Source organism: Phoenix dactylifera, chromosome 3 (genome assembly GCF_009389715.1).
Source record: "Phoenix dactylifera cultivar Barhee BC4 chromosome 3, palm_55x_up_171113_PBpolish2nd_filt_p, whole genome shotgun sequence".
Classification (NCBI taxonomy): Eukaryota; Viridiplantae; Streptophyta; class Magnoliopsida; order Arecales; family Arecaceae; genus Phoenix; species Phoenix dactylifera.
In genome coordinates this window covers 13,125,520-13,138,231 of record NC_052394.1, presented here as the reverse complement: position 1 = coordinate 13,138,231, position 12,712 = coordinate 13,125,520, and the positions used below count along the sequence as shown (strand labels likewise).

The 12,712-nt window shown below is 38.0% G+C and overlaps 1 protein-coding gene across 1 annotated transcript; it reads right to left on the bottom strand.

The window, feature by feature from the left end:
* Positions 1-4,047: 4,047 nt before the first annotated feature.
* On the bottom strand, positions 4,048-12,307 carry LOC103708021 (sm-like protein LSM2). The gene is made up of 3 exons (XM_008792774.4): positions 12,152-12,307; positions 11,898-12,056; positions 4,048-4,425 (listed from the first exon to the last, which is right to left on the bottom strand). Exons 1-3 carry the CDS (start codon positions 12,152-12,154, stop codon positions 4,306-4,308), a joined length of 282 nt encoding a protein of 93 aa, XP_008790996.1. The 5' UTR covers positions 12,155-12,307; the 3' UTR covers positions 4,048-4,305.
* Positions 12,308-12,712: the final 405 nt, after the last annotated feature.

Here is a 12,712-nt window from a genome sequence, read left to right as displayed (position 1 = left end):
CCAATCCTCTTGTACTATATAACAACAATTTGTGTGCATAACTGCATATAATAAACAAAGTTCAGCTTCTACCAAGTTTGTTTTTAGTGCAATAATTTAAGCCCATGTATGACTTTTGTGTGTCTATCAATTCCCTCAGGGTTGGATGCACCACAAGAGGGCACATGAAGATCGCTACGTGACTCCTGGGTGGGCGGGTAGGTGTCGGTTGGGATTTTGGCGTTCGGTTGGATTCGGTAACTTCCCCTCAGTCCATCATCTAAATCGTTGCGATGTTGGAGTCCAATAATACCATGAAACAACCAGCCCTGACCCCTCTACAATTTGTCCTTTCGCGGCCTCTCTTCCACCCATCAATTTTTCTCTTTCTCTCTCTCCTCTTTTCTTTACCCTCTCTCCATGAATGAAAGGGTTTTGGTGGGGTTTATATATATATATATATATATATATATATATATACACCCAAATAGAGATATAGAGAGGAGAAGAGAGAAAATAAGAGATAAAAAGATAGAAGAGGAAATGGGTTTGGACAGAAAGAAAGAAGAAGAGATGAAGCAAGGTTTGGCGTCTTGATACTGAACGTTGTACCGGTACCACACTAGTATAATATTGATACGGTACAGTACGGAATTTTTTTATGCATCGAGTTTCGGTACATCACTCGTGCATGGTTTCGGTACCGAATCGGTAAAGTACGATATGCTACATATCGTCCGGTTCGGGTTAGTACAGCATATCTCGAGATGGAGCCAATTTTGGTGGAGAAATCTCAAAGGTTTTGCATGTTCCCAATCAGTGTAAGTAACTCTGGAAGATGTACAAGAAGGCTTGAGCCAGTTTTTGGACTGGTGAATTCTTTCTCTTTTCCCGCTTTCTGGTAGAATTTAGTTTCTCCAAGTTTGTTGGATTTTTTTGAATGAATTCTCTTTATTTTGTTGTTTGTTTGTTCTGTTTTTATTTGAAAGTCTATATTATTGAAAAATTATAGTTGGGTTTTTTTGAATTCTTGCCTGAATTTGATTTATATTTTTTTCGCTTTGGTTTATGGTGTTTTCTCTATTTTCTATTAGTTTCTAAATGTGTCGATTGTGTCTCCGGCCTTCCAGGAATTTTTCTAGTGGGAGTGGGCTTACTTTTCTTTTTATGACACCAAATTAGTTTTTTCACTTATATTTGCCATCATAAATCATTGTAGATTGATAGCTTGTTATTTAATTATTCATCATTATGCAATAATTCTATTTTAGCCTTTTTATTTTTTCTTTTGCAATTTTGTTTATGCATTTACCCACTTTTTTCATTGGAGTGTTTTTGTATTAATTTTATTTTTAGTGCTCCTTGTTATTTTTCTTGAGCTTCTTGGATGCTCACTTTCTAGTGATACGAAATTTCCCTCTATTATATTTTCTTAAATCCTTTTGGTTGAAAATGCTTCCTCTGTTTCTCCTGAATTTTTTGGTGTATATTGTATTGCTTGTGGTATTGTAACATTGTTTCTTCAGTAACTCTCTCCCTCTCTCTAAAGTTCAAGCAAGTGCTTTTTTATCTTTCATTATCTTACATGATGATTATTCAGCTTTTTCAATGTTTCTGAAATTTGGATTGAGTTTTTTTTTAAAAAAAAATATCATTTTTTTTTGTTTTGGTTGCTCAAATGTATTCAACCAAGGGACATTCCTCATCATGATTAGGATTTTTTTTTCCATGGTCATCATTGGCTGCTCATATGCAATGTGTGTTTTCTAGTTGCTTTCCTAAGCCAAAATTTGAGGCTTTCAGTCATATTTCTTTAAATATAAAATTAAGTTTTTAGGATGAATAGGGTTGCTAAAGAAAGAGGGTTGCCAACATTGACTACAAAATGAGCACATAAATTATGAATTTTGAAAATATTACTTGAAATAAAACATTTCCAATTTAGACTTTAATACAAATTTAATCACCATTTGCTTGTTTGAAATGCATATGAACTTGCATGGAATTGTGATTTCTTTTTGGTTCCCTTAATTCCACCCTAAGCGTCATATAAATTATGCTACAAAAGGTAGTCCATTTTTTGCCCCTCTTATATCCTTTATGCTTATCTGAATTTGATTGGATTCATGTTGGGGTAAATTCAAATATATGTCTGAAAAAATATTTTAATTTCAAAATTCTTGATAAATGTTATAGTAAATCTAATCTAGATAGTACTTTGCAAGTAAGGTCCCCCTTTTCTATTGATCTCATTTGTGGGCACTGAGCTTGCCGCTACTAGAAATCACTTAAGGTGTCATGTTCTTGTTCGGATCTCTATGACCTTCTGCATAAGATATTGGTCCTTTCTTATGAGCCTAAATTAGTAGATCAACTTATTATCTGATGTTGTTCAAGTTATGCGATCATTTTATATCATTCTATAATGTATGTTCTCATTCATACCGGCCTGACAATGAATTTGTGGAATTGCAGCTGAGGAAGTTGACCTTTCATATGATCAAGTACCGGTCGCTGGAATAGTTCCACCAAAACATTAGAAGAGGGTCACTTGCTACAGAAGGAAATTGAGCACTCAAAAGTCATAAGGCTTGGATTTTGGCAAAGGTAGTTTTTGTTTGATGACCTTGAGTTCATGCTTCTGAATATACACAGCAATGGCATCCCTGACTCTGTCAGCAGAATTTTCGAATGTCAGTGGCTGGTAAGTTATTGGATAAGAATGATGATGCAGCTGCAGAGGGCCAAGAGAAGGAAGTGGTCAATTCCAATGAAAATGAGGACAATATCGGAGTCAAAGCTTCGGCATCTCAAGGTTCACTAGGAGTAGGAACTGAAATGATAGCTATCAGATATAGAGCCAGGATTTAAGCATCAGCAACACATTTACTGCCCCGTTCACTTCACATTATCTAATAAGCAGGGTCATCTGCTAAATGTGGCTTGACATGATCTCTTTTAGAATTATACACACTCTGTAGCAAAAGCATATGTGATATCTTAAACACTGAGTACTCTGTTCAAACTTCAGAGTATTTCAGATTTCCAGTCATCAGTTTATCTTCTCGTGCCTTCGATTCTGCAAAATTCTGAATTTGCCATCGACATGTTGCATAATGAAATGTCATCTTACGAGCAGTTGGATTTGAGAATGTTTGGAGGAAAGATGTGGAACTGGATATCTTATGCCTCATGAGTTGGGGAAACAGGATGAATCATACCCATGAATGACTGCATGATTTCTTCTGCATGTTTTATATGAATTATTGGACTGATCTAGTTTCTCTGTAATGGTGTCAGACCTCACTAATTTAATCCTTATACAGAGTGGTTCTTTGCGAGCTTCGTAGTGAAGCCCCAGCCTGGGATTAAGCTTGGCTGGCAGAAAGATTGATTGCCATGCTTTATGAATTTACTGGAGTTTCCAGCAACGGAAATCATAAACAGTGGTGTAAAGGCCAACTGATTCATGGACTAAATACATTGGCCTAACAGCTAAGCATCCATTGCCATTTTCCCTTTATATCTTGAACCAGAAACCATAGCATCTGCAGTGTCATGTGCACTTGCAGCAGGCAAACCTGCACTGCAAGTCTCCAATGCAAGCCTGCAACAACTTTCTGGCTGCATAAATGGGAATACTTAGCACTCCAAATCCTCAGACCAGTATCCCAGGATTATGATCCCAGCGGCAATCCCAGAGTCCGGTGTCATCTCAATTAACCTATCAGTTGTTAAGTTGGCAGGCTTCAACTGCACAGTGTCCATCAAGCATTGCTCTTCACAAGAAGATTTGCATGACCAAAGTGGAAGTGCTTATGAGAATGTTCAGGTTGTCGCAATGGGGTTAAAAACAGAAGAAAATGTATCAGCAAGCATAATATATTAGCTAGCTGTCCTTCAGAAAAAAAAGAAGGAATGATTTGAGAAAGCAGGTCTCATATATCAAAATCTCTTCTATAGATTCATTGACTCGCTCTTTTGCTAATCAGATGAAGTCGATTCATGTCACCTAAGTGGAAATGCATATAAAAATATTGAGGTTGTAGAAATGGGGAAAAAAGAAGGTAGCGATGACATAGTATTTTTTAGGTATTCAAGACTTCAAATATATTTCTGCAATCCCAAGGACCAAGAACAATGCAAGAAAAATGTAGATGTTTAAAAATGACATAGATATGTTGGTGCAAGAATTAAGCACAAGCATCAAAAAACTTCATTACAAACTTCAAGTGGAATCAACATTTGCTTTTAGTGCACAATTTTGTCGTGCCATTAGTGACGAACCATGAATATAACAGGCAAGTCTGCCTCGACTATCAAGTATCAACCACCACGGGCTTCTCTCCTTGTGGCATCATGAAGAATATCGATGTCCACCCCATCAGGAGGGAGTTGGACATATCTCACTACTGATCCTCTGATAAAACAGTTCCTTACCGATGACTGCAAAATAACAGGCACAGCAGAAAACATTTAAATTCTGCAAACTTCAAAATAACATAAGACCTTCAAAATTTGATAAATAATGAAAGCATGGGAAGCAGTCTTCTCAATATGAAATTGTACAAGTTTGACTAGCAAAGCATGAGAAGCAATGCATTGATGCGCAAAAGCGCAATGATCTATGCTATGTTAGTAAAAGAAAAGCTTCAATCTTATAGAGACTTGAGACATGACCCAATTGTACATATTCATCATTCCATATGATTGATTTGACAATGAAGGATGAGGAAACCATGTCTCGAAGCAATAGACAGTAATATAGATTCCTTTTTAATGATGAAAAAATGCTATATACCTTGTGGATCAAATAATATAAATACAATGGAAAGTGTTCAGAATACCGTGGTGGTTTTAGTCAAAGAAAGCATCAATAGTTGGCAGTTATGGAACAAAAACATGATGTAAGAGTGTAGCTCTGACTTTGCAGCATTCCCTTTTTTGGGCAGAGTACAGAATAACTTATAGCAGAAGACAACAGCAAAAAGAACCAGTTAGCCAAAATAGATAAAGATAAACCTCTACACTGAAAGCGGTCAAGGTACATAGCCAGGACCGAACCATACAAAATTTAGGACCAGCACAATGGTCAGACATATCATTGATGTGACATTGACAAAATCAATTATGTTCTCTCTTCTACTTACATAGAAAAAAGATTAGCCATAATGATCAAGCAAATGTTTAATGATCACATGGTTGTTGACAATGTGTTCCTCAGTAAAGAATGCAGCTTCAACAAAGTGAATGCAACAATTGATTATTTAAAAGGATTAGTATGGAAGTGGGATAATTGCCATTTAAAAAATAAAACTTAGTAAGCTTTCTCCCATCAACCTGGGTTTGGTCTTATAAATTAAGTACATCCGCAAGGCTCAATAAAGCTCTGAACAATAAATACAATAGACCTGGAACCAATGCCAAGAATACTTCAGCACCAACCAACCCCTCCCTCCACCAACCCCACCTGCCCTACCCCCCCCCCCCCCCCCCAAAAAAAAAGGGCAGGGGGCACACAATCTAGAAATGTTCAGCACCAAAATCCCAAGAAGTTGATGGGTTCCTTACAAGCCAAACTATAGTCCTCAATCTGGCGAATCTAGGTACCTGATCCCATACCAAGACCATCTTGGTACAATGTCGGTACACCTGGTACAAGGATCAGTCTAGTATACTAATACTCGATACGCCCTTGTTCCGCGTATTGGTTTAGTACTGATATGGTAAGATATACCCCGTATGCACCTATATGGACGGGTATGGTGTACCATGGGGGCAGCAAATCAAATGCTTTTTCCAGCATTCTCCCAATAGTCTGTAGTGCCTCTGTAATAACCCCAAATTTTTTTTTTATATATAAAAAGGGATAGAATAGTCCTTTAAAATTGATATAAGGGGTAAAATTGGAAGGAATCAAAAGATAATGACATAGTTGTAGATGCATTGAAGTGGTAAGGGTAAAATTGGAAGGAATCAAAAGTTAATGGCATAACGGTAGATATGTTGAAGTGTTAGGGGCAAAATGGGAATTTAATAATATTAAACAAAGGGTGAATAGTGTTTTGATGTGATTTAATTGGGGGGTTTGCTGTGGCTTTTGGATGGAAACCGAGAGAGAGTCACAGGGGAGTCTCAGACGGACAGAGAGGAAGAAAAAGAAGGAGAGGAAAGGAAAGGAAGAAAGGAAGAGGAAAGGAAAGGAAGAAAGGAAGAGGAAGGAGATCCCGGTTGCATTTCTAGCTGAAGGGAAAAACGTAGATCTCCTTCCCCTCTACGCAAGGACCTCGATTTCCAAAAAGAAAAAGGTAAATATCCATCTCTATCTAGTCTTTTGATGACATTAGGCTATACAAAGGGTGGATATAGTCTAGAGGGGTCGGATAAGGGTTGTAGAGGTGGTTAAAAGAAGAAGAATCGGATTTTGACAAATTTTTCCGGCACTACGGAAAAACTGTGTCGAAGTCCCAACTTCGGCGAATTATTTAGGGGGTCAAACGGCCTCCGATGATGATGCATGTTATCTCTTTGGAATCCTCTATGAGTGTAGAATGTTAGGTAAAAATTTCATCAAATTTGGAGTCCTGAAAGTGGATCAAAACCGGGATGAAGTAACCCACTGTCAGTTCGGGTTACTGTTCATCCGGGTGGGAAAATAAGAAATTTTATGCCAAAATAGGGTATTAAGCCTAGATTAGGCTAAGGGAGACCTTGTACTCGTGCAAGGGAGTCCCTAATACACATAAATGATGAGTTAATTAATAGAAAAAGAAAAAGAGAAAGAAAAGAAAATATTTAGGGAACGGGGAAGTTGAATCAATTAAAGTTCCCTATGTTATAATTGGCACGTAGATTATAGCCCTTGATACAAGACTAAATGTATTGTAAATGCATGTCACAGTTGGGCAAGAAGCTAGGGAACAAGAGGAAGAAGTTCCCCACTGCCTGCTGTAGATTTTTGGAGGCGTATCAGGGCTGTGCCAGATTGACAGGTGAGTGGGAGTCATGTACTTTGCACCATGAGCTTCCTTAATTCATTTTCATGAATGTCGCCAAGTGTGAATTGATTCCACTTGAGCATATTGATTGATATTGTAGTAGATTCCTTTATAATCTTGATTCTCCATGCTTGATTATTCTGTACATGCATTTGAGGAAACATTGAGAGGAATTACGAGGGGTTTATGAGTAATTAAATTGGATATGAATTGTGAAATGACTTCTTTTGTAAATTGATTTCATTTCCTCTATTTCAAAGACTTATGAGTGGTAGCCTTGATTATACTCTTTATGAGTAATTAAATTGGATCTGAATTATGAAATGACTTCTTTTGTAAATTGATTTCATTTTCTCTATTTCAAAAACTTGTAAGTGGTAACCTTGATTATACTCTTTATGAGTAATTAAATTGGATCTGAATTGTGAAATGACTTCTTTTGTAAATTGATTTCATTTCCTCTATTTCAAAGACTTGTAAGTGGTATATTGAGTTGCATTGCACACCCTTGACCCCTCACTCCCAAACCTGATGTTAGTTTATGATTGGGTCGGAGTCGAGTGAGTGGTAGTCTTAATTATGCTCCTTTTAGTAGAGTATTGGGAGGGTGCATTATGGCATTCATGCATGGCTTGACAGTATCTGCAGGACACCTATAGTCGATGGGGTTGAACATCGGCCTTTGTGCACATAGTAGCCTTCTGGGTGGGCGGAGCCCAGTCCCTTCCTAGGGGGGACACGGCCCTAGGCGTAGGATCGGCCGGTCCTACGACTTATATTCTGCTTGCCGCCGGGCATAGTAAGACCCCGCGAGGTGCAGTATGGCTTTCCGCGGATGTAGAATTCCCGCGAGGTGCCGTTTAGTATGTAGATGTGAGATGGATTTCTGTTCTGGATACTGGCTTGCATTTATATTATCAGTATGGTGTCTTATTCTGCATATGCATGTGACAGTAGGGAGTTGTTGCTGGTTCGCCTGGGGCGTAAAACCCACCTCCTGATAGCTGTCTAGCATTTATGTTATCGGTATGGTGTCTTATCCTGCATATGCATGTGACAGTAGGGAGTTGTTGCTGGTTCGCCTGGGGCGTAAAACCCACCTCCCGACAGCTGTCTAGTGATGATTTACATATTGGTGTGGTGTCATATTCGATGTATGCATATGGCAGTAGGGAGTTGTTGCTGGTTCGCCTGGGGCGTAAAACCCACCTCCCGATAGCTGTCTTGTTGATGATTCAGCCTATTGACACCTGATTTATATAATTCAGTACTATGACCTGTTGAGCATATTCATGAGTAGCATATATGTTGACTTGATTATTCCATATATGCTTCAGATGAGTTGATATTGATTGTGGTGATATTGATGACTTACTCCATATTCTCTATGTTGAGATCATGTTCATCTTATTATTGATCTTGAGATTTCACCTCGAGCCATGATTATATCTGGTCTCATGTGCATAGTACTCTCTACTCCACTCACTGAGTATTTATATACTCACTCCCCAGTTTGGTGTTTTTGATTGCAGGGCAGGTATTGTATAGAGAAGAGCAGGATTAGTGGTTGCCTGCTAGCTGTGCCGCTCCATAGTATAGTATAGTATAATGTAAATAGAGGTTTATACCTTTTGGTGTATTATAAACCTTCTATTGTATATAGTGCATAGTTACAGTCATAGATCCTGTTGTGGATATGGGTTTGACCATGGATGGAATGGGAACCAGATTTTTATACAGTTGAGTTATATGCCTGTGATGATGTATTGATATATATTGTCCAGGTTCGTTATGTGACAGGTTATGTGATTGCTGCTCTGACAGGTAGCGTTGTTGTATGTAATGAGATAATCCTGACAGGTCACCATAGGAAAGGTGATCATTTTGTGCATGCATCATGCCAAAATTTTCAAAATTTATTGATGATTGATAGGTAGTAGGGTTCTACGTGGTGGCTGGTGGCCTTATGCCTACCCGCACCCTAGGACCGTCGCGACGGCCCGCCGGGAACGGGGCGGGGGTCGTGACAGCCTCATTGCAGAATATTAGATCCCCTAGTTTAGCTTCCTCTTCAAAGTGATACAAAAGAGACAGAACCATCTAGCATACAAAGCTACAGCTTCTCTTGAGGTACTATTAACGTCACAGTTTTTGCATTAAGAAATAAACTTTTGAAGTTACATTAATGTCATTTAACAACACCATCCAACAAAAACACATCAAAGGATCTGGCCTTAAAATCTTTACACTAGAACCATTCCAAAGATCAATGATTTTCAAGAGTTTTTTATTCTCTTTATAACGTCAATTATCAGACCACATTAGCAAAATTTCTGCTTCATTGAGAGTGATATGATGGTTTGGGGCAATGATATAATGTGGCAATGATACAATACATATATGTATTTTGGCTACCACCTAGGCCCACTGGACCTAAACCAAAACACTAGCCACATGGGCAAATTTTATTGGAAGACTAGGTAAATTGAAAAGGCAGAGTATGACCAGTGGAATAGACAGATCTGAGATCAAAACTGAATGAAAGGTAAATGAGGAAGTTTAGTGGATTAAAGTGAGGAAACAAACGAAAAGAAAGGCCTTGTTCCATTTTTCCTCTCCTTCCTCCATTTTTTGGTCATTGTATAAAAATTAGACTCATAAAGACGGTAATCTCCACTCTCATATACAAGAAGCTATTTGTAGCCAAATAGTACAGGATTCCTTACTTTAAGAAGCTACACCAACTATGGCTTGCTATAGTTCATCCTATATGTACGCTATTTATTTATTCCATGATACATAAGTAGTATTTTATTTTTTTCAGGGGTAAAGGAGGGCAGTGCCCACCAAAATTTATTAAGGAAGAGGAAGGTAAAAGAATTAGAAGTGGAGGAGATACAGAAATCAGAAGAAAGGGTAGAAAAAAGAAATAAGGAAAACAGAGGAAGTAACAAAACAAACAAGGAACAACAGCTTCTGCCTATCATTGATTCAATCCCGAGATTCAGAAGCAAATAGTAGGAGATCAAGAACTTGATTCCAGATGAGATCTGAGGCATTGTTGTGCTTCGCATTTCCAAGTAGCTGCCATTTTTTCATTAGGACTAATGCATTGTACAAAACAGCCTTCCAATTGCATCCTTTCTGGAGAAAAATTCTTTGATTTCTCTCTTTCCAAGCCCTCCAACATATTGCAGCTGTTAACTGATCCCAACTAAGCCTTATCATTTTCTTGATTCTCGTCCTTCTCCGAACTTAGTGCTCTTTTTCACTTGCAACATAGATGCAGAGAAACAGTAATTTGCTAACTCTGGGTCCCAAGTTTCTCATGAGGACATCCATAAGTAAACTTTTGATCATGTCACTTCCAGATTTCAAGTGCTAGACCATCTCAAAGGCCTCCTTTCTCTCAAGAAGAATAAGAGACATTAACACTTGTCTCCTTTAGTTTGCTATTGTAAGTCATTACACAAGTTTACTGATGCAGCAATAGGTACCTGAAAATATTTCAGTTCTCATTTATGTAGTAATACATGAAGACAGAATTTAATTGTAATATCCATCAATATATTTGTTTATATTTTTGTTTTTGTTGTTGAACTCCATATTTATATTGCTTCAACCATGTTTTTTTTTGTTCTTTTGCAATTGCAAATGTGGAAGAAGGCTGACCAAGGAAAGCAACACCTGTGGTGTATCAAGAATCATTATGCTTCTTTTCTATTTCTCGTTTTACATGATAAAAACAACTCTAATTCTCAAAAAGAAGGCATTGTAGTGGAATAAGCAAGACGTTACAAATGACTATCATCCTTGACTTAGGTGATGCTAATGGTGCTAGTTGACAAGTAAGAGAGTTGCCCAAAAAGGGGAAAGATAAAGAGCATTAGGAACAAAAAAATAGATGCATAACATCAAAGATTCACATACATGAAAATAAGAATTTTACTCCTATTGTCCTACATTCTACTACAACTACTAATATGTTCTCTTCTAAGCCCTACATTACCAGAAATCCAAATCCTCACAATTTCAGATTAGCCTCTTAATCCTTATCCATCACTTGTATCAAATTAAAGTTAAGTTGATCACTAAATCTAGTTTCTTCATATCCTACCACACAGCTTTTATGGGATCTTATCCCCCTCTTCGAGCATCCATTTGTATCTTCCCTCACACCCTTTAATCACATCCTGCCCTTGCTCCATAAAAGCCCTAACCTCATAAAACCCATCCCCCTTCCAATTCTTAATTTTTCTTCTAAGCTAATATTAGATTTGATGAGATTTTCCACCATAAAAGATGTAAATGGGCCTTTCCAATAGTTCGTAGAACATTATTCAACCTAACATAAGTTAATGCTAAATACTATATATTTACAAGTACTCAGCCATATTCTTGTACCCTTTCCTTTTCTTCTCTTTACTATTTTCAAGAACCTTATCTCCTGTAAACATAGATCATCTTTGCCAATCTGCTGGAACTTTCATCTTGCATAAACATTGATTTTCTCCACAGCAATCAATCCTAATGAAAAACGGATAAATCCTACCATCTTAAATATCCCTAAAGGAAGAAACACGAAGAACAACCATCCTGAGTCTTGACTAGCCAAATCACAACCCATAAAATCATAAAGCAAAAAAACTAATCCCGCTATCACTGTCCAAGCAAATCCAGACACAATTAATTTTCCCATCCTAAAGTTAGGTTTCTTTACAACCTTTAAAAGACTCCAAGCACAAGATCTAAATTATAACCTCAAACCCTAATTCTAAATCTGATCAACTCTATCTGCACCAAGTCTGTACCTTTTCGAGTACCCAACAATCCTAAACAACCAGTAAGCAAAGTTGTACATCTTGGAATCAGAAAAAAAAGTATAACGGATAATAAAAAGAAAAGGGGACAGAACGATACCATGTGGGGGTACTTATCTTGATCGACAACCCTAGTGTTCTCAAGCTTTATATTGAGGTACTGATCCACCGAATGGAGGATACCTCGCATGGCGAGGTCGTTCTTCAGCTCCACGGTCACTTCCTTCCCCACCAGCTCCTTGAAATACGAGAAGAAGAGCTGCAAAAGAAAGAAAGAGATCCGTTCGATAGAATGCCTCAGGGGAGGAATTTTTTGTTCACAAGTAAACAAGAGCACAAATAGTTTGAGCATACCATATTTGATGTCTCGAGAAAACTTGGAAAAAGGACACGCCTTAGTACTCTCCTCGACGCTCTCGGCACTCACGCGGCAGAGTTTGTGGAAGATGACAAGCTTCGATTTCCTAATAGTAGACCCCGAAAGTAATGATAGGAAAAGGATTATACTGTGGTTTTATAGACGGGGGTGGTGAGAAAGGGGTCCGGCTTTGGTGGGGTGCGCCCATAACTGTACCACCATCCACGGTGGGGAATGCAAGTATTAGACCTAAATCCGGTAAAACTCTATATCCATGTTAACTAATAAAACAAAACTTTGAAATATCAGATATTTGTTATACAATTTTGATGTATGGTTTCAGTATTCTTTTAGAATTATTCCATATATCTAAAATATTAGATCATGAGTGATGAGCAAATTTAAAATCGCACTAGGAAACCTTAGAGCTACCTGAGATGGCCCGATCTGGCCCGTCCCGATTCACTTAACTGGCTAGACCCAGTAGCGGCCTAGTTCAGCTGGACGGCATGTGCCGCACGAGTGAGGGAAGGAGTCTTCCTCCTCTTTGATATCTT

Bases quoted from the DNA above. Each gene is read 5' to 3' on its own strand.
- LOC103708021 (XM_008792774.4), bottom strand. The intron at 4,426-11,897 runs GTATCGTTCTGT...GTTATTTTGCAG, and splicing joins AAGATAAGTACCCCCACATG to TCATCGGTAAGGAACTGTTT.